The sequence below is a fragment of the Diadema setosum genome, chromosome 5 (genome assembly GCF_964275005.1).
Source record: "Diadema setosum chromosome 5, eeDiaSeto1, whole genome shotgun sequence".
Classification (NCBI taxonomy): domain Eukaryota; kingdom Metazoa; phylum Echinodermata; class Echinoidea; order Diadematoida; family Diadematidae; genus Diadema; species Diadema setosum.
In genome coordinates, this window is record NC_092689.1 from 15,783,063 (window position 1) to 15,806,562 (window position 23,500).

A 23,500-nucleotide genomic window follows, 5' to 3' on the forward strand; every position below is an offset into this window, starting at 1 on the left:
TCTGCATTTCTTTGGCAACTACTAGTAACCGGTATACTCAGAACTGTAAAAGCTGACTTTTTTTCTCTTTCTCTGACCCCTCTCGCAAAGGATTTTTCGTGAATTTCTCGAATGTTGGACCGCGAATTTAACAACTCGCGAAATTAATGTTCCCATACTAAACTAGGCCTCCTGCACTTATCGCTACGGTGTTAATACGTGAAAATGCCCGAAACCTCCTTATTCGCGAAAATGTCTGTACACGAAAATAACAGCTTTACTTATACAGTACATCTGTATAATGTGAAATTAAACTATAACTAAATTTTGCCTTTTTATCATATTGACCGCGAGGCGTGCATACGACTACGGCAAATACGGGCGATTTTCGTGCAGTAGCGGGTTGACTGTGCGTCCCATGCTCGTTGTCTACGTCTTATGTCGCAAAAACGAACCTCTTTAAAGGGCGCCCCCTTGTGTCAACTTGTTGGAGAGGCGCTAGGCAGCTAGCAGTAGTAACGTACGTATGTAGCGAATGTTGACAATAGGGCCGGTCAGTTGGCAGAGATTGTGTTCTGCTACGTATCTGGCTAGAAATCTTTTTACCATGCAGACCATCTACTCTTTGATGGCAGTGCAGTTTAGATAACTTCATGTGATGCCTTTATGCCTTAGGATACCCAAGAAACAAGCTAGACATTCACTAGTGTGATCTTTCGTCAATGGATCAACTACTTCTGTGACTTAGGAGAATAATTATGTGGACACAACGTTCATTGCACCTGCCGTATGTCCGTGGAAGTGCCGGTGCGCAGCGGTGGTAATGCATGTGTGTTTATCATCCCGAGTAGATCTACCGAAACCCTGCAGAACAAGCAATATGCAGTGCCGGTAAAATGCCCCTGGCCTGACTGGAGCGAATAGCTGGACGAACGACCCGGACGCAAGTAAATTGACCAGTCAAGACACGTATTAGCAAGGAATTGCTCCTTTTTTTTTTATTAGCATTATCGCCGTACTGGAACAGCCCAACGTACACAACGGGGTCTGACGAAACTAGCTATCGCTGTGTCGCAATACCAATACTCGATAGGAAGTGACTGGAGCCCTGTGTGTTGGTCACCATGTGTTTGTTGTTTGTTTTTTTGTACGACTCTGTAATAGTTGTACGAGTAATGATCCTGAAATAGATCGTTGTGTAATGAATAACGAGCATGCACAATGATTGATGGGAGTGCCTAATTGGTTTACATTTGATGGGACAGTACCATGGCCACTCAGAAGTGAGCTTCCATTACATCAGATTCAGACAATGATTTTTAGCAGGGTTTATACTATAGCTATATAATCACACCTTCCAGTGCAGTGTCCAGTGCAGTGAGAAGACCAAAAGCCAGTGATACTGTTTAACAGATGACAAATTTGTACAAGTTTAACGGTCATTGACATTGACATAATCTTGTCATTTTAGCATCATCTCTCGTACATCGTACTATCAGCAGTATCTGTCGTCTGCTTATTGAACTTTGTGACTTTGATTCCACTTGGAGCTCAGATCTCATTCAAGAATTCACAAGTGCAGGTGTTGGGGGAGTCAAAGAAGTTGACCCACAATTATATTATTGATTCAGGCTTGCCGTGAGCGTCACTGTCTTGAAGATGTCTTTCAGGTAAGAATTTGATGAGAAGTCTGACTAAATCACAGCATTAAAAAAGAAAAAATAATATTTCTAGTTTCTAGTCTTTCTATTCAATTCAGTATTTGTTACATTTTTGTACTTGTAATGTAGGATCCAAATGTTAATGTCCTTGGAACAACTTGTTAAACTGCAAAGTGCAACACTGACCTAGCTCTAAGCACAAAGTGATCATTCTAAATCTTTGATCTTTACCATACGGTAATAAATGGCAAGTTGATTGTGTGGTCACTATAACCCGGAAAGAAGAATGGGCAAATTCTTATGTCTTTAGCCTTTGTCTGCTGCAGTTACGTTTTCTGTTTTCTTAAAAAAAAAAAAAAAAAAAAAAAAAAAAAAAATTTCTTTACTCCATCCACTAGTTCTTTAGGTCCACATATTGCTCCTTTATTTTGACATCATTGATACACTCTAGATTGCAACCATTAAATCTTTGTTTTACAGTTCAGGTCTTGCAAATGAAGGCAAAGTCTACAATGTGGTTACATTTTGTTCGATTAATTTTGCAATTCCTTTGATTTGTTCGTAATGTTTTGATTTTCAGGTTTTTTTTTTTTAATCATGCCTGCGCACATGAATTTGAAAGCAATCAAGAATTTAAATAATAAGCAGTTATTATAACCTCAGTAATTTGGGCCAGAATTTGAAATCTATGTTTTGGAGTCCTGCCCGACCACAGAAAAAAAAAAAAAAAAACCAACCCAAGTCAAAAAATTTTCTTTCAGTATGTGAGATTTTAGAAAATTTTTACATTATTGTGATCTGTTTGCTGCACATTTCCATGTCATATCAGACAAACAGTGACCATCCAATCATAAATCAGTATAAGCAGCATGAGTTGGGAAATAATACACTAGTCTTTCACATCAGAACATTCATGCAGAAGCAATACATGTACCTGGCTGTAGCAGTTTACTAACTAGAGAAAGTGTGTATATTGGGTAAAAATATACTGTGAATTTAGCCATCTGCCTTTTGATGGTATATTGTTCACTTTTTTTTTTTTCAATCCCAGTGCATTTTGCGTATATTTCTCTTATGAAAGGGCTTCTTTGTACGAGTTAACTTTGTACATTTTTCAATCTTCTTGTGGTAGTCAAAGAACTGATTACATTGTAGATTGTTTCTGCACTCAACAAATCATTTTGTAGAGACATGGCATTATTTTTATTCTGTGGAATACAGTGAAGAATTCTGCTTGATTGGTATTTAGTATGGTCAGTGCATTTTGCATATATATTTCTCTTATCAAACGGCTTCTTTGTACGAGTTAACTTTGTACATTTTCCAATCTTCTTGTGGTAGTCAAAGAACTAATTACATTGTAGATTGTTTCTGCACTAACAAATCATTTTGTAGAGACATGGCATTATTTTTATTCTGTGGAATACAGTGAAGAATTCTGCTTGATTGGTATTTAGTATGGTCAGCGTAAGGAAACAACCAAACATCTTTTGCTGCTACAGGCGTATGCTGAAAGGAGCTGGTCGGCGGAGTTCAGTGCCCCGGCAACCAGATGAAGATTCTCAGCCAACAGACATCACAGTTCATCCTAAAACAAATTACCCTCATCATGTATGGGACACACTGAAGAGCAAACAAACAGTTGAGGTGGTCACGCCTGTTGATCCAAGTACCCCCAAACCGAAAGGTAAGTTTGTTTCTCTTGCTGCGGGAAACTTTTGTTAGACAAGTTATTGCAATCTGGAAGTTTAAAGGAATCATATAGTTTTGGTTGAGACTTAACTTCATGTTTCTAACATTTTTGGTGAGATATCAAGAAACCTTTTTACGAAATCTGAAAGAACATGTAATTCCAAGGGGAAATCAATATCAATTTGATGAAAATTGGTTTTGAAATGGCTGAGATATCCAAAACAGAGCAATCCTAATAAAAGGTGGGACCCACTTTTATTACAATCGCTTTGTTTTACTTTGTTTTTGGATGTCTCAGCCATTCCAAAACTGATTTTCATCAAATAAAGTTTGAATTCCTCTTAGAATGGTATGCTTTCTACTATTTTGTAAGTGGTTTCTTGTACCGGTATTTCACAAAAAGTTAAAAACCTAATCCTCACCTCCACCAATACTGTACCCTCTCTTTAATCTGTGCTATAGGGTAATCTATGTCTACACAATGGCTCCAGACTTTGTGAATGAACTGTCATGGTATCAGCTTTGTAATATATTAAATGAAAGAACATTTGAATATCTTGCATTTAAAAGTGTAGATCAAAATAACATGCTTGTTAAAGTCTGTATGGACATTTGTCCCCCCCCCCCCCAAAAAAAAAAAAAAAAAAAAAAAAAAAAGGTGGTCAACCATAAATGCTTGTTCCAGATTCTTGGAGACTGGCCACTTGAAATGTACTGTAAACATTTCCACACCACAAAAATTTCAAATTTTACAGTATCAGCCACAATGTTCCTGGTTCCAGTCTCTTGGCTGCTGCAGTGATATCCATCACCTAGTCCTTCAGGGGGATTGGGGGGGGGGGGGGGGGACATACATTGTAGTTTCTGTGGTGGTTTGCTTATAATACAGAGAATTTAGTGCTTCCTTTTAATAGTGGTCATATAAAACAAATAGATCAAATCAATGTCGTTCAATATTAATAACGCAAATGACTTCAGAAATTACATTGTATTCTGTGGCAACTCTGAAACTTTGTGTTCATATTTTACATGAAGTTGTGTTATCAAATATATTTGAAAAGATACCATATGTGCATGTTGTTCCATCATCAAATTTAGTGCAGTAATTGTAACTTTCAAGACTCTTAGTAGGACAACAATTTACTTTTTTCTTCATATTTGCTTGATATGTTTATACTTACAATAGCATTGTAGCATTCAAGTTTTGCTGTGATCAATATAAACAATTTTAAAAAGAAGAATCTTGATTGCTCTGCCAGAGACATGTCACAATGTTTGTGTTTGATGTATTCAGTACTTCTGATGTATGAGTATCTCTCATGAGTATCCAAAAGCATGCCATGAAAATTGTTGAAGGTTTTTAATGACTGCTGCAGTGATTTCTACATGTAAACAAGTGATCAAATTTTGTGGCTCTTTACCCTATATGATGCATGTACTGTATGCATGGTTGTTATTGTATTAGATTAGTCGTAAGATATCGTCCAAATATGAAATCTGCTAAAACCCAAAGATCACGTTTACATGTTATTTTAAGACATCTGCTCATGATGTAGCATTTCCAATATTTTTTTGTTGGTGAAATATTTGATTTGGGATGCCACATCAAGCTGATGGTAAAGTTTTATAGCATTAACTGAAGTATTATACATTGTCTTCTTTGAATCAAAATCATTCAGATCCTCTCATGACTTGTGCAGTGTACAGCTTGTGCCAAGTACTCTATACATGCTGCAAAACCAGTTATTTTATGTTCAAGAGAGACTGTGTGCGGTACCAGTGACTCCCTTTAACATCAACAAAAGAGGACTAGAATAGCAGTGCTTTACATACAGTACAGTATTTTGAGTCATTAAAGTTTTACTGAACAAAACTTAATTCAGATACTGTGGAAACTGACAGTTGATCACCCAATCAGTGCAACTTGTTGTCAGTGTCTCAAATTCAGTTACTGCATGTATTTATAAGTGAAAAGAAATATAATCAAGTGAATTTGAACTACAACATTGTACATGTACTGTTGTAGTGTTCAAAACCAAAAAATACAATAATAAAGGTTTTTTGCAAATATTCAAGTGAATTTGAACTACATGTACAGTTGCAGTGTTCAAAACCAAAAAATACAATATAATATTTTTTTTTTTTCAAATTGGAAAAAATATTACAAATTGTATTTCCAGTTGAATTTGGCTATGTTAAATACATAAATTTGTATATTCTGTTATTGTACCATATTTGTTCAACTGTCTTTCTTATGTGACAGTAGCAGTACCCATGCAAATGATAACTTTTGTTATAATGATGAAATGCTAATGGCATCCATTTCAACCCCAAAAGAAGGACACAAGCTGTATTTCCTCACTTAGTCTGCTTTCAAAAGATACTAGTATCAAAACTGAAAGGAAGCCAAAGATTAGGGAAAAGTTGATTCGAGTGTCATAGTGCAATTCTTATCAATACTCGGTACTTTTACTGAAGAACAACTTGCATGAATGAACATGAATTCACACTTAGCTCTGAAAGACAGATGAGCAGCTTTTTGAAATAACATGATAGTGTACAAGGTTGTACTTTAGGAATTAAAGTACAGTGTAATAAAGTTCATTGCATTTGTAAGTACAATGTACAGTTTTTGTATAAAAGTTTGTAACATGTTTGATTGTTTTGTCCATGATATGATTTGAATTTGTTAGCCAATATGGAAATTGTTGATATGGAAAGCATGAGTATTCTGTTGAATCTGTGTCTAAATGTCAATGGAAAGCCATTTTCAGGACATAATATGCATGCCATTGAGTGCATCATGGTAGTGAATAGTGCAATCTATTTTTCTGTTCTGTTACTTGTGTCCGTGGTGTGCATATACGTACAATGTATATGCAACCCCCCTCCCCTGCAGATCATGTCCGCTTTGTATGCATATCTGACACGCACTCCCTCACACACCGAATGAAGGAACCGATCCCAGATGGTGACGTTTTGATCCATGCTGGTGACTTCACCAAAATTAGCGGCCCTCAAGAAGTGCAAGGTTTCAATGAATTCCTCGGTGAGTGCTGCTTTGTGACAAGACAAGAATTTGGGTGTCCCTCTGCATGCGAGTATGCTGGTTCAGTCTTTTTCCAAATCCCAGGTCACAAAATATTTGATTTTGGGGGGCAAAATTGGTGCTTTACAAAGTCCGAACAACTCCTCTGTCTGATTACTTTTTCATTTCTTGTACATTGCCACTCTGAAAATCGCATGAAAACGTGACGAGATGCAGTTTTGTAGCTTGTACAATGTAATTCTATGAAGCAGATGCGATTGTATCAGATTCGGTGTCCACCATCTTGTTATCAGTAAAACGTTTGCACTCTACGCAAAGTGTATTGAAGTGCATTCCTTCTTGCATCTTGTATTTAAAGTCTTTGACCTAATTTTGCTCATGGAATGGGAAATCACTTGCAAGGTTTTGCATAGAAGCCCTAGGCCCAGATATCTGCATCTTTTTGCAACAGAGGGAACTGACTGCCATCATACAACTTGTATTCCATGCTGAAGTGCACCCAAACTTGAAGTCCCCATGGTTGCATGTCCTATTAATGTATAGTTGTACATGTGTGCATGTTGTAAAGTGAACACTGACGTTGTGTACTGTACGTCTCTTGGTCGCTGTGGTAGAGTGTGGTAGAGTGATAAAAAAAAAGGTTTGCAACCCAATAACATCAGTGTTGAAATGAAGAAAAAAAAAAGATAATCAGGTTATTTTCTTCTTATTTTTTTTTTTACTTCATTCTGTCCATCTTGCCCTCATGAATTGCATCTTTCGTGGGATGTCAAAGGGCGCACAAGATTTGTGTGCATATCAGACACGTTATCAAAGATGAGCTACCTCAGCAAGAGTGTGCCACGTGGCGATGTTCTGATCCATGCAGGGAGTTTCTCTAATGTAGGGCTCCCTCGTGAGGTCAGTGCCTTCAATGACTTCATGGGTGAGTGTTGATGGCAAGTTAAATGCATCAGCCAGGCTCATTTTTTTATTTTATTGTTGTGTTTTGGTTTTTTTTTTTTGTTCCTTTCCCGGGAGGATTTGCTGTGTCAGGCACAAACACTTCTTATGATCTCTCTCACCATCACTAGGCACACATACAGTGTAAATGCACATGAACCTACATTACTGTACATTGTATAAAGTGGATGTACTTGCGTGTTTCATGCAACATGAAACTAGTGTGAAAAATAACGGCATGCAGATATATTTGCTTCTTATTACTTGTATGTACATGTGGAGTGTGGGTACATGTAATAATAATTGTGATGTGTCAATACAAAAGTCATACATGTATGATATCAAGGAAAATGATATAATGTTGATTTTGGGCTGATCGGTGATCATTTGTTGTTAGATGCAAAGCTTTAAATTGATATTTTAATAGAATTTGCCCTACTGTGTACTTCATTTCACAAAAAATATTTTAACCCGTTGAGGACGAGTCCCGAGTATACTCGGGCAGGGGTCTATGGGAAATGCGTGTTGTAGCAAAATCAGATGCGCACAAATTTCAAATCCATGAACGGATAAGATGTTTGTGTGCGCATGCGCTGGCCGTAGTATTCAGTGTATGTAGCTCTCCCAAGGTCCTCTCGACCGAGTCACATTCAGTCATCAATTCGAACAGAAAGGGACTATTGGCAGAACCAAACGTTGCCCGAAGTCTGTTTTCAATACTTCAACTTAACTGGTAAGTCTTCAAATTGAAGAAATTTTTGGATTTTAAGTTGATATTTACCCGCGATACTAAATCTGTCATGATCCTGAATGCTACAATGCGAAGCCCCATTACGCTATGCGTATGGGGCTGCTGGTTGCAGTTAGCTATGCGTATGGGGCTGCACGCTGCTGGTCACAGTTATCATGCAATAATGGTTTCGTACAATAACGTGTAACCTCGCCGCCGTACGGCGGCGGCTCTGGTACGAAACCATTATTGCATGATTACTCGGACATGAGAGCACTTTGGGGCGAGTAAGTCTCACAGTGTTAGTTATATGAAAGGTACTTTAATCTGAAACACAAACTAAGAGAAGGAAATTCAGGGAAACTTTTGAGGTACCAAAACTTTATATTATCTTTAAAAGTGGGTTGTACATACAAATTGTATGATAATTGTACATTGACTGACTGCAACGTGATGTTTTCTCAAACATTGGATCCGTTGCAGCTGGCTTTGTGACAGAAAATCCAAACCATTTCTTATGTACACACTGTACATGTATGTACATAGAAAGAGAATGTGCTGTGCATTAGCTCTAGATGGGAAATTTGCCTATCATTTCATTGGGGGAATGTTTTTTACATGGCCCTTATATAAAAGACATGTTCACGGCATAGCACTCGAGCTAGAATTGTCCTCATTGACTAGTAAGTTTGCTGAGCAATCGCTGCACTAGTGCTTGTTGCATGAATTCATGCTCAGACATACAATTTGCTTAATTGCATTCTCCATTGATTTTGATTTTAACCAGTCATATTTTGCACTGAGAATGATTACACTGAAAAGGTACCACATAGCTGTAGAGTCTCCATTATTGTTAAAAGGTTTCCTGCATATTAAGTGAACTACTCATAATTTTTATTGAAATTTCTTTTCAGGATTATCAAACAGAAAGTGAAACAGTTGTCCTGTCTTGATACAACTTCAAGACGTGGTACGGCATCTTGGTCTGTTTCATGGCATGATAAGGATTTCTATGAAAACATCATCATTGTTATATACACAGGATGGTTTTAATATGTTTTAGTCTGCACACTCTAAATGACACTGTATCTAGACAACTGACTAACATGCCAACTATCATTAATTGCTCGATTTTCCTCAATATTAGATTAGTTGTCCGGCTTTAGTTTTAAAGTACAACTCTCTCTTTACATGTGAATAATAATGCCCAGTTTCAACTTCATGATATGCTTCTAGAATTTTAATTTAATTGAGTGGTCAAAATGTTCAGTTGCTTTTGATGGTACAGGGAGCAAAGTGATGAATTGTGATCCGCTACAACGAAAGGATCCTAAAGTCACTGAGCCGAGAAAATTGAGATTGAAGTCACAATCGGATTTCTGTTTATGGCATAGTTTTGTAGTATAATGTTTTGTCTATCATCTGTCGAAATTTCGAAGCTAAATGATCAGGAAAGACAAGAAATCAGCGTTTTTCTGGGCCATGATTTTCCGACTTTCAACGTATTAGCCAAAACAGAAACGTGTCCGAAGATTTGGATTTAGCGCCGCAACTAGACTCCGCCCCTAGCAAGGAGGGAGTGATCTCATTGGTCAGTGCGTGGCATCCTAATTACTGATTGGTCATGCGTAGACCGCTGGTGCTAAGCTTGAATGAACATCGCGGAGGTCGCTAGGAACAACCCTTCTATTGTCAAGCGGTGAAAACTGTCTCGCCTCCCCTTGATCATCATAGCGTCGAAAGGAAAACTTTCAAGGTGTTTTTCTCGAAACTCTGATTTCCTCAACCACTTGACATGCGCTAATAAAATCATTGATATCTCCGCAACCGAGTACTTTTATGAGTTGGGCTATATATGAAATTATAGTAAAAGAGTATGGGAATAATGTCATGCCATTTTCAGAAAATTGTCCTCCCGCGGCTTTAGGATCCTTTTGTTGTAGCGGGTCACAATTATTTTACAAGGTTTTACAGCATACTTCATGTTCAGATCTAAAGATGCTTACTCCTTTATCAAAATTTTCTGATTCCTTTGTATGTGTGTGTGTGTGTGTTTGTGTTTGGGAGAGAGAGAGAGAGAGAGAGTGTGTGTGTGTGTGTGTGTGTGTGTGTGTTTGTATATGCATGAATAACTGTGGATTATTATAGCGTCTGCTGTCAAACCCAATGATTTCCTCCAAAAACTGTGTTCAAAATTCTTTGATACTGCACCACTCAAATAGATAAGGGCGTGCGTATAATGTGACATCTTTTTCATTACTTTTTTCCTGTTTGAACTTTATGTGGTAGATCTGTATTTAAGTACATTTAATGTTGCCTAGCAATGAAACTGGGAGAAAAAAAGTATGCAGTATTATGAAATGTCCACATCTAAAGTAGATATTCACCCTCTCCATTACATATGTAAGAAGAGTAACTTGCTTGGATGCTGTACAGTAATGTGATGTTCATGATTGCTCATTGTTGCAAACAACTGTTACGCAAATTCATCATTCAAGATGAAACTTTAAAATGTACAACATTTCATACAATACAGCAGTACAAGTACTGCTGAATTTCTTTTTTTTTTTTGGTTCTTTTTTGTATTTTAACAATGCAGAGAGGATGGGAGAGGCTGAAAAGAATGTATTGCTTTTTGAGGTTTTGTTGGTATTACATTCCTCAAAAAAAATCTCCATGGAAACAAGGATATGTTTCAAATTTCTGTGATGATCTTAGTCAATGTGCTGTCATTATTAAACAAAAAGAAAATGTATACTATCTACTTCAGACATACAGCACTTGTTGTAATACATTACTGTTGCTTATGATGGAAAGATGATGAATTTTACATACTGATATAAAGATATATATTTGAGGAAACAAATAGCTAGTGAATTTTTCAACATAAGCTTGCTGTGTTATTCTAGAAGCTTAGGTGGGCGGGGGGGGGGGGGGGGATTCATTGAAGACATGTGGTTTAACAGACGGGAGGAGGAATATTTTAAGAGTTTATTCTTTCTTTAAAAACCATCAAGGGAGACACATTGCTGCACTTTACAACAATTCAAAGATGCTGTCTCCTGATGCCGGAAGAAGAATTAGGACTTACCTGACTGCACTCTCTCCTTGGCTCCCCGAGGATGTTTTCCCAGGGTATGGGCTCTTGACTTTACCTTAGAAATCCCCTCCCCCCCCCCCCCCCCCCATTGCCGCCTTCCACACATCATTAATCAGTTCCATGTCAGCCCCACATTGTACTTGTAGACTGCTTAAACTTCTTGGATGTAGGGGGCTAAATGAGTAGGCAATACAGGTAAACCGTACCGCTGAACAATCTGTAGCATGATAAAGTATGCATTTCATGTCAAAGGAGCAGTCAGTATGTGTGTGTGTTTTTGTTTCCACCTCTAAAGATAATCGTAGTAAGCACATACATATATTCATTCACTACATACACTCTATGCAGGTTTTTCTTTAGAATAAGTTAGGCAGTTTATAACAGAATATTCATTTGTTAACGATTTCAGTGTTGCTGTCATAAACGACACTTCTGATTTGTTTTTAGTGGCATTTGTCATTCTGTGCATGCAAAAAAAAATTTTGGTGTATAGTATTCTTCATCATTATTGACACCATCATGTCGTCATCACCTTCATCACCATCATCATCATCATCATCGTCATCATTGATCTACATCTTGCATCATCATCATAACCACAATCTTCTTCTTAATCATTGCCATTATCATCTTCATCATTATCATCATTGATCTCCATTCTTTACCATCATCATTGTCATCACCATCATTATCATCATCATCATCATCATCATCATCATCATCCTCATCCTCATCCTCATCCTCATCATCAATTTCATCATGGTTACCAGCACCACTGCCCTTATGCTTGTATCGTTAGCAGGGTCCATGTACCATTCATAATAAGAAGTGTTTAAGGCAGACCAGACATACACATTCTCTCTGCTCCGTCTGGGTCATTTGTCTCTCCAAGCGGAGATCTTGGTGACCTGCGTCCCTGGGAAAATGCGGCCGAACTTCCAGGGTATGAATATGGAGGATGGAGTGGTGTTTGCTCTGGTGTCTCGTTTGGATGGATGAAGTGGGGAAGGCATCCAGCGACGGCCGTTGCATAGGCTGTCTATGTACGGCTTCTCCATAGATGAATTCCTTTGCTCTTGCTTGATGCATTTCATCATCATTATCCACTGCCTGAACATACAGCTGAAGTGTATTAATGGAGCATCAACAGTGCCACGCTACCATAGTGTCAATGGCATGGACATTACAGTTACCAAAACACAGTTGATATTACTGAACATATTATGTGAATTTTTTTATTCATATGCCTTTTTTTTGGGGGGGGGGGGGGGGCAAGAGGGAGGGTGCAAAGTCAGAATGCCCACATTATGAAGCGTGAAAATATGTTGTTAGAATAATTTGTGGAGCATAAGATATTGCATCATTGCATAATACACCAAAATGTGCCATTATTTATATTGGCTGTATGCAGTATTTACTGACGTGAGCTGTTAAAGAGCGGCATAGCTTTATGAACATGATACATTCGTATCATGTGAAACTCAGCTTTACTATGCTATTAAACAAAATCCACGCTGTGAACAATAAAACTGATAAGTAGGCCTGATCAGTCAGATCCGCAGATCATTTTTTTTTTTTGCGTTTTGTTTTGGAGAAAGCTACATTGTAAGAGCATGAGTAGACTCGAAATGATCTGATGCACCTCATCCAGGTATACAATCTATTAGGTGTATCTAAAATGACACAGCAGTTTAAATGGCTCATCAATAGAGGAGAACCATATCACATCTAATTTATTCTTGAAAATTATGATGAACCAAGTAATAACCATCAAGTCTGATCAACACTGCAGCCCAGAGCTTCATTGTAATTCTTATGTTGACCCATGTCAGGAGGAGGGGACCCCCCTTCCTCTCCCCCCTTTTCTATTTTCTTTAAGAATTGAAGAGTCAGAGCAGTCTGCTCTCTCTTGAACTGTAGCTTGCAGAGAGAGTTGATGCCGACAGAACCCTGGGACTTGTAGTCTGTGCAGATTCAGACCCAGCAGTTATCTTGCCCAAATATGCCCTAACATCCACGAACAGTTTAATGTACGAGTCCCCTGTTGACATGTACATCAAAGTACTGCCTGCATCTGCACAGATATGAGATCAAGTAGACATGATATACATTGTAAGAGAGGGTGGTAAAGAGTGACAAAGGTTGCAGAATGAAATTTAAAGACGTAGTTTAGGAGCCCCCCCCCCCCCCCCTTTTTCCCCCACCACGAGACAGGTATTACATGTGAGTCTGAGTGATGCAGTGCTTATTGTAGATGAGAGCTTGGGATGGGTGTGTGCATACATACTCTATCGGGGCAGTGGGTGCAGTGTGTAACAGTCCCAGGGTAGTGCCCTGAGAAAGGAGGCATGAAAGTGCCCTGCTTATAACATGATGTGATGTGCTTTGTCTTTAAAATGAGACATTTTGGGTTTTTTTAATCCACATCTTGAATTATTCTCCAGTTGAATTAAGCTCTCTTTATAGTCCATACCAACAGAACAACTGAGACAGCACTTATGGTTTGTATATGTGATTATTTAAAGTAAACGTTGCTGAAAAAAGGTATGCCATGAGATGTGATGGGCTGCTGATGGGTGCATTTGTTATCCAACTTTGAAATGAAAGTTTCATGAATTGCCACTGGCATTCAATGCATGAATAGTGCAGACAGGAACTTTCGAATGCATTTTAATTTCAGGAGTCTTGGATTTTGCTAAATTCACAAAATTAAAATGCGCCGCGAAAATATCTGGTTTTACAGTATCTTGACAGACGGCCGTATTGATACGAACATCAGATAAACAGAAGAAGACAAACGTAGAAATAAATGAAAAGAGAAAGGAAGAGACAGACAGAGAGGGAGAGAGAGAGAGAGAGAATTGGGAGAAAAGAGTGAAAGACATGCATTTATTACATTAATGAGATGCATTCCCTTCCTTTATTTTTTATTGAACACCAGACAGATTTTATGTATAATGTGGAGGTGCTGGGTCGTTACAAGGAATATGCCCCAGTCTAGAGCACATGAAACATGCCATGCCATGACTGCATGCATGGATACTCTTTCCGCTCTGTCCTTCGAGTGGCCACATCAGTCATCCATTACAGAGCAAACGAGGCATTCTCATTCCCAATCTTCCCCAGCAGAAGAAAATAACTGGGGCAGCCTAGGGAGATAGTTATGTCGTAAAATGGAGGGAAACCTACTAGGGGATTTCCCCTGATGGAGCCTTTGTCTATGGCATTTTGCTGTCGTGCAGTAGTCTCTTTTCTTTCTCTCTCTTAAGACCTTGAGGGGGTGGGGTTAGGCATTTTCAGTTACTAAGCAGTTCCAGGGTTGAATTGATTCTGAATTTAAGTGAAAAATAGAATTTAACAGCTACCCAATTGACAATGGATACAGTGTAATATCAGAGAACGTGTAGGGATCTTAAAAATGGGAGATCTCCAAGTCAAATATTTTAATGTCTGAAAATTTTGTAATAGTTCAGTAAAAATGTTCAGCCTATGGAATATGGTAAACATGTTTTATTTTACACAGAGTGATAATTGTTCACCCATTTTGTGCCCTTCTGAATTAGAGTGAAAACAAGAAAACCCAAAACATTTTTTTTGGAGGTATCAAAATATCTACAGAAGTTCTCCCATAAGTATTTAAGATTGTTAGATAAGTGGCCATTAATGAAATTTGTGAAGTGTACAGTTAATTGCACGAAAGTTTTCACTTTTTATGGGGCACATTGTTGATTCTGTTGATGCCAGCACATCTTACGGTGTTAGACTGGGCAGTGATGCAAAGAGCAAAGAAACCTGGAGGCATATCTGTTTAAATAATGAATACTCAATTCTCAAGTTCTGTGCAGCTACCTGTCATATCTAGACTGTTTTGCACCAAACCTTTGATTCAAGCTATGTAGAGTTATGGCTACAAGGTAGAAGACATAAATACATATATACAACTTGTACTGCGTTTCCTGCCATTTGCTTTCAGTGATTTTCAATTTATTTTCAATTCGTTTTGTAGCATTTTTACAGATTTTCTTTTATCTTTCATTTTCGAAATGTTTGCGCACTGCATATTGTTCAGTAAGGAAAAAAAAAAATTGCTTCAACTTCGTACTGTTCTTGGTATGTCTTTCTGAATATATTGAAGGAGTGTTTTGTTTGAAATTTTCTAATTACATCCAGGTATTAGGATGATTATTTCAGTGCGTACATTGTCAGGAACGGGCCTTGGTGATTCTTTTTTTTTTCTGAGGAAAGCAATTTGTCATTAGAAAAAAAATTATATCATCTTTATCTTATTGTCATATTCTGGTTGCTTGTACAGTATATATCACTGAGGAGATGCACTTTATAGCAAAGTAAACAGCAACAAAGTATAGTCCTTCAAATTTGACTGAGCTTCCATGCTTTAGCTACATGTAGGCAATTCATGTAGTACAATGATACAGTTTATACTGAAGTTCCATGTTCATATCATATTGGCAACAATTGTTCAAATGCCAAATGTGCTAGTTAAACTTGAATAGCTCGTCATTTTCATATTATATGTATTCTTTTTTTTCAGTAGTGGTGGAATGTTTGTGCTACTTATTAAAATTCAGTTAATTTACTGCAGCATTTGTGCCCACATATATGTGGATGCAATTTGACCAGAAGCAAAAAGTACTGCTCAATCCAAATCACTCTGTTAAAGACAAATTTTAATGATTGTAGGTACATATTATATCAAGACCTCATTAAAATCCCCACAAGGAAAGTGTGTAGCAAGAACCTTTGCGTAGCAAACAACTGCCAAACACGACCAGCAACTATAAAGGATTTTATTTCCACCACAATGGCTCATGCCATTGTGCACACCAGACAGAATAAGTCACTGCTCACTATCAGAATTAGATGTGGATTTAGACAATAGAAATGTAAAACTTGTTTTTTTTTTTTTTTGTGGCTGGAGGGGGAATGGAATATTTTCTTTAGAATATCATACTTTTATGCCTTGTTTGATTTTTTTTGTTGAACAGGCTTGTGAAAACTGTTTCACTGAAACTGTGTTTCCTGTTGGTTTGAATTCCTGTTGAAAAGTGTGCTCTGAGATTTTTCTCGTTTTTAATAGAGGAATTGGCCGAATAGAAAAAATGAGACAGACGATAGCAAGAACAAAAGCAAATCACTGGCTTTAATGATGGTAAATACTTGACATGGTGAGTTGGCTCAGTCGGTAGCGCGTCTACCTTACGATCACGCGGCCCGGGTTCGAACCCGAGTCTGGACTGAGCAATTTTGTGTGTAAGCATACAGTCCCCTCTAGCAAGAGGCAAAACACTCTGTCCCTCGGATAGGACATAAAATGGAGGTCCCGTGTATGAGAGAGTAACAACTCATGCACGTAAAAGATCCCGCTTCATTCATTCATCGCAAAGAGCAGGGTGTTTAACCCGGTGAAGTGGTTCCACCTCACATCCAACTGGACCCCATGGAAGACCAGCTTAAAGGACAAGTTCACCTTCATAAACATTTAAGGATTGAGAGAATGTAGCAATATTAGTAGAACACATCATTGAAAGTTTGAGGAAAATCAGACAATCCATTCAAAAATTATGAATTTTTGAAGTTTTTGTGCAGTCACCGCTGGATGAGAAGACTACTGCAGTGTATGATGTCACATGAGTACAACAATACAAGGAAAATATAAAGAGAATTTCACAAAATTTCATCTATTGAAAAAAGTACACATTCCCTTGACTCTTTACTGACATATGTTATGGGTAATATTATTCCTGCCTTTAGAAAGAGGCAAGTCAAGTGCTCTTTTATTATGCGTAAAAGTGAAAATATGTTGAATTTTCTTTGCATTTTCTTTATACTGTTGTAACATGACATCACAAGCTGTAGTAGTCTCCTCATCCAGCAGCTCCAACACAAAAATTTTAAAAATTCATAACTTTTGCATAGATTGTCTAATTTTCCTCAAACTTTCACTGATGTGTTCTACTAACATTGCTGCATTCTCTCGATCCTTATGTTTATGAAGGTGAACTTGTCCTTTAATGTAGCTGAATATGGGCTATCCAGCCATCTTCTCACTGACAGATGGAAATGAACAAAATGAACAAACATTTACACAATTGATGGGTGAATGAGACAAATCACAGTAATCTAGACAAATTCGAAGTTTTTTTATGTTGAAAATACTTTAAGCAATGCAAGAATAACATAAAGATATAATAGAATGATAGAAAAGACAACATGGTTATAACATGTTCATTTCTTCTTTTTTTTTTCCTTCATGTAAATGCAGGGCTGGACACTTACCCATTTTTTAATGCTTCCCTTGATCTATTATTAAAGACAGGTTTAATGGCATATGTGCGTGTACACGTGAGTGAGACCTTATTATATGATATCTAGTACAGCTTCAAATAAAGTATATTGATTGATGGACTTGTTGACTCCTGGATAGTTGTAGCACTTCTGCAATTGTATGTCTTCATTTCTCAACTACCACCACAAACAGGCACGCTCCCGCACAGGCACAAAATCGTCATCGCGGGAAACCACGAAGTCACCTTCGATGAGGAATTGATGAGGGAGAGGAACAGCCACGTGTTCATGAGCTTCGCGTCAGCTTTTCAAGGTTCCTAGAACTCTTCCATCCTTCTGTTGTGGACGATATTTTCCTTTTATGAGACCTTGCTCTGCCCATGTAATTTCTCTCTGCTTCTGTTTTTGTAAATCTCCCCTCCATGGGAAGCCACCCCTGATCGAACTGAAAGTGGCTGTACCAAGTAAAAGTCACTCTCGCATAGTAACGATGATAAAAAATAGAAGAGAAAATTCAAACCTGCTCAACATAAGACTTTGTTGAAGATTTCTCCGGTCTCATGATGTATCAATCAGTATGTGTATAATTTTCATGTATTTCATGCACAGTATGATTCACATTTACTTACAAAGAATAAGATGATTATTGTTTTGTTGTTATTGTTATCATCATGATTGTCATGATTATTATCATTACTGCTAACATCATTTTTATAGATACACCCACTTTGCAATCCGGAAAAAAAAAATATTTAGAGTGAAGCATTGTGATCAAAACAAGTAGTAAATATCAAAAATTATAAACAGAATTACCATGACATGTAGAGTATTTTATCATTGGTTCCCCCCCCCCCGTGATACTATGTGTAGACTTCAAATGCAAACAAAAAGTTATGCAATGTTCTCTGAAGGTCTAAAAGAAGACGACTGGAAATCAATCAAATCAAAACTGACCAACTGCATCTATCTGGAGGATTCTGAGGTCCGAGTGATGGGATTCAGGATATATGGATCTCCTTGGTGAGTTATAAATAAATCATTTTTCTGTATCTTGTCTGTGTTGTCGTCTCCAAAACAGTTGTTTGATAGGAGGTATTTGCCTTTCAGTCATCCTATCAATAGTCATGTTTCTCTCAATTATCAACCAGGCATTTTAGTTCCCTATCTTTTCACCGTAATTTAACCTGTTAAGGACGGTTTGGTTTTGCTACAACACACATTTCCCATAGACTGCCCTAGTATACTCGCGACTCGTCCTCAATGGGTTAAGGAACTTAAATCCGTGGTTGTGATTGGCTTTCACCTAAAATTCAAATTTACTTCTGGTTACACCTAATCTTCCACATCCTGAAACAAGAAATCTACACTTCATAGTTATTGTGCCAGTATTAACCGTTTCAGAGATGAACTGTTGTAATTTTGGAACATTTGGTTGTTTTTTTTTTCTCTAAATATTCACATGAAATCTATTCTAAAGAATTTCTGATCTGTCCTTATTTTTGGTTCGGTGGATCATTTTCAATGTAGGGCTGCTCATCCAGTTTTGTCCTATTTTGTCAGTATGACTTCTACTGTTGTGTTACATGTATGTAAATTTAATACTCACCATAATTTATTTCAGACAATTTCAGTATTGTGTGGCTTTGTGCTGTGAATCCAGTAGGCTTTTTAGCTCACCTGAGCCAAAGGCTCAAGTGAGCTATTGCGATCGCCCTTCGTCCGGCGTGCGTCGTGCGTCGTCCGTCGTCCGTCGTGCGTAAACTTTTTACATTTTCATCTTCTTCTTGAAAACCCCGAGACTGATTTTCATCAAACTTGGCAGGTAGCATCCCTAGGGGGTTAGGAACTCAATTTGTTAAAATGGGCACCATGCCCCACCTAAGGGGCCCCCAGGGGGGCCCAAACCCCCCAAAATTAAGGAATCTGTAAAAATCTTCTTCTCTAGAACCAACAGTGATAAAGCTAAGTTAATACTATGAGTTAGTACATTGATGACTGTAGTTTCAAGTTTGTTCATGGCAGAATCAGGGGTGCCCCCCTTGGGACTCAGGGGAGGGGGTGGGGAGGGGTCCTAATGGGGCCTAAATTGTACATTTTCATCTTCTTCTTGAGAACCCCATAACCAATTTTCACCAAACTTGGCAGGTAGCATTCCTAGGGGGTTAGGATCCAATTTGTTAAAATGGGCACCATGCCCCACCCAGGGGCCCCAGGGGGGCCCAAACCCCCCAAAATGAAGGAATCTTTAAAAATCTTCTCTAGAATCAGAAGTTATAGAGCTAAGATAATACATGTACTTTGAGTGAGCACATTAATGACTGTAGTTTCAAGTTTGTTCATAGCAGATCCAGGGGTGCCCCTCTTGGGGGCAGGGGGGGGGGGGGGGGGAGGGGGTTGGGAAGGTCCCAATGGGGGCCTGAATTGTACATTTTCATCTTCTTCCTGAAAACCTCATGATGGATTTTCGTCAAACTTGGCAGGTAGCATCCCTAGGGGGTCAGGATCTCAATTTATAAAAATGGGCACCATGCCCCACCCAGAGGGCCCCAGGTGGCCCCAATCCCCCCAAATTAAGGAATCTTAAAAAATTGGGCCCTTATTGTACATTTTCATCTTCTACTTGAGAATGCCTGGTCAAATTTTAGTAGAGCTGTGAATAATTTAGATTAGTGACTACGTGAAAGGTGAACTTGCGATACTCAGGTGAGCGCTAGACCCGCGGGTCTCTTGTTTTCTGATGGAATTCTCCCAAAGCTGTTCTCAGTGAAATCAAATTCTATGACTCTGCCAATGAGATGTTTGAATTTGCTGCCTGATTGTCATACTTTGCAAGATCTGTCTTTGTTTCCTGAAAAATATGTTTTTTTTTTTTCTTCAGGTCCTGTCCTGCAGTGGGCAGCACACAAATTTTCACATTTTCATGAACTACTAGGATGAAACACAAAGCAACACCCCCCCCCCCCCCACCATGGGGTGCTACATAAGCTGTTATTTTCACAAGGGGTTAATTTTCGCGAAGTTTGCAAATCACAGTCAGATCGCGAATTTAACAACACACGAAAATGTTGCATTATGCTAAGGTAATACTGCATTTACGATACCATTGGTGTCAATTCGCGAGAACAACATCTCACGAAAATGTCTCAGACCTCCTCATTCGCAAAAATATCTTTACTCGAAAGTAACACTTTTTTCAGTATCTGTTGTTTCTTATCTTTGACCTTTGATTATCCAGGCAACCTGTGTTTTGTGACTGGGGCTTCAACCTGCCCAGGGGACAGGCCTTGTTGAACAAGTGGAACAAGATCCCAGAGGGCGTTGACATCCTGGTCACGCATGGACCCCCTCTAGGTAGGCACTGTAGACTCAACTTATTACTTTTGGCCATTTGACAGAGAAATCTGTAAAACTAGCAAAATAAAACAAGTGTTAATACGTTGGATCGAATTTAGCAACTGAGCTGTGTGGTTACTGTAAAGGTTGATATTTTTTGTGCGCTCGACTAGTAAAGATGAGTTCACATGTTTTTAATTCTGTGAAATCCAGACATGAACTACTGGAACATATAGGAAGCAAAAATATTATTGTGTGCTTTTATGTTTTTTAACATCACAAAAATTTCCACTTTTACAGTCATGTCCAAATAAGGGAAAGTCAAGGATGACATGTATTAAGTTTATATGCTCCTCCTCTTTTGAAAGTCAGACTTTTTGGCCCGAATTCATGAAAGTGATTTAGATTTAGACCATTGCTTAAATAGTCTATAGTCTATATAAATAAGCATGAAATAGGGTACTATTGACATGCGCGTATTAATGCATGTTTGGTACTTGACATGTGTAGGCATACACAATCTGTCACTTGTATTTACACAGCAGAAATTTGCATTAACCATGGTCTAAATTTAAACCACCTTCGTGAATTGGGGCTGTTGTGTTTGGAAAACTAGGGAATTTTGAGGAAATTATTACTTCCCCTTAATTTTCTACCAGGTAGGTAGTGTTGTATATAGTACACCTTCTTTCTCTTCAAAATCACTAAAACATCACAACTGTGTATCCTCGCAACTGTATGTGCTATTTAAAAAACGACATTGTGATTAGGAAGTATTCTTTTTATATGACACCATTAGATTTATACAATGTATTTCATTAGATTTTTGATATTGAAATTCTATCTTCAAAATGCACAAAAGTCTATAGATTTGGTAAAAAGAGGTAGTAAATATTTCACAGGTAATTACAGTGTAATAGAGATTGGCTGTTTCATTCGAAGTGATGGCATTAAATAGATCATTGATAAAACTACTCATCTTCATATTATTTGTCTCGTTGGTATCAGGCCATGGCGACCTCACACGTGACGCTACGCGAGTTGGATGCGTTGAGCTCCTCTCCACGATCCAGCGCCGTGTACGACCCAAGTACCATGTCTTTGGACACATTCATGAGGGTTACGGCATGACGACAGATGGACACACAGTGTTTGTCAACGCTTCGATATGCGATGTGCGCTACCGTCCAAACAACAAGCCTATCGTCTTTGATCTTCCAACCCCCCGAGTCCCAACAGTGGAGGCTGAGAGTTCAGTGTAGCCAATCATGAAATACTCACATTTTCATGAACGACCTTTGACATTGATCCTTTTTATCCCAGTTTTGTACCTTTTTTCATGTGGAATTTTTTTTATTGAAATCGTTGAATGCATCTTTTTGTCTTCGTATCATGGTTGCTGGAGGTAGTTTTTCAACTTGTTGATCCTCACAGAGGTGTTTACAATTTGACTGTTGAAAAGTGACTGTGGTTTGTGTTGAGGATGCCCTCAAAACAGTTCTCCGTTATGGGAGAAAAAGACTCGAGTTGCCCAATGAATATGACGTCAACAATTGGTCTTACCATTGCCCAGGATATAAACGAACCATGGGTAGGTTTGGATCAATTATCCTCATTGGATCCATCTTGCAAAGAAACTACTCTTGTAATCCTACAACAGTTTATTTGTTTTTCCAGATGTTTTCAGGTGTAGGCAAGGGGATGGCATGGTAAACATTGCAGTAGGAAAACCGATTCTCTTTTTTTTGTGCGTGTCTTACTTTCATTTTTCTTTTAGAATGGAGTTACATGGAAGATGCTCCTGGATGAAAGCAAATGCCAGATTTTATTAATCTCTGCCTATATGAGAGCAGTGACCAGAGGGAAGAATTTTACATATTATGCCGTCTTAATATTTCCGTTTGCTTTTAATTGATATGAGAGAGGTGGCCACAAAGCGACCGAAGAGCTTGTTGAAGAAAGTTTGAGGAAGGGTTTGTTTGAGTGAAAAATCTCATCACGATATCATCATGGAGGCAAAATTAATTGTAGCATTCAGAACAGGTTGTTTGAGATTTGATCATGTAGATGACAGATGCTTTCAAAAGCTGCATTGATTGAACTGGAACTGTTGCCCAAAGCCAACAGGACTTAAACTGTCTGTTGGAGCTTGCAGACTGTGTGTTTTGGAAACCAAATCGATGCTTTTGAAAGTTGTATCTTTACCTGGAGAGAGATCTGTGAGAAAACATTACTTGTTGCCGAGTATGGAGTGGACCAGTGCCGCAGCACAGAGCGACATTGGTGAAAAATCTACTCACAGAAACAAAGCGAGAATGTCACTTTTTCTTTCTACCTCAAGTACCGTGATGTCAACTTGACACAGTTGCTTCACATTCATTGGAAAATTATTTATTACAAGATGTGATTTTTTTTTTCCACTTGAATCATGAAATGAGAAGGGCTATTAGTACAGCCAGAGATTGCAGTCAGGCATCGTCTGATGTGCTGTTACTAAATAAGAAACCATCACTTTTATTGAGGAAATGGATGGCAAGATTTAGTACAATGATGCACCATGTTGACACCAAACACCTGATGTTGGTTGCCAAGCAACGCTTAAAATATGGTGTGGTGAGATGCATCATTCTCTGAAATGCTTGCGTCATCGTCATAAGTTGAGCAGCAGAAGGATTTTTGCTGTGTGTGCAGCATTCGCACTTTTATGG

The 23,500-nt window shown here is 38.3% G+C and overlaps 1 protein-coding gene across 1 annotated transcript; it reads left to right on the forward strand.

Moving 5' to 3' along the window:
• The first annotated feature begins 1,372 nt into the window (after nt 1-1,372).
• LOC140229139 (metallophosphoesterase MPPED2-like) lies at nt 1,373-22,054 on the forward strand. Its single transcript, XM_072309405.1, has 8 exons — nt 1,373-1,649; nt 3,143-3,327; nt 6,232-6,381; nt 7,157-7,306; nt 17,653-17,772; nt 18,371-18,479; nt 20,695-20,810; nt 21,801-22,054. Exons 1-8 carry the CDS (start codon nt 1,639-1,641, stop codon nt 22,052-22,054), a joined length of 1,095 nt encoding a protein of 364 aa, XP_072165506.1. The 5' UTR covers nt 1,373-1,638.
• Nucleotides 22,055-23,500: the final 1,446 nt, after the last annotated feature.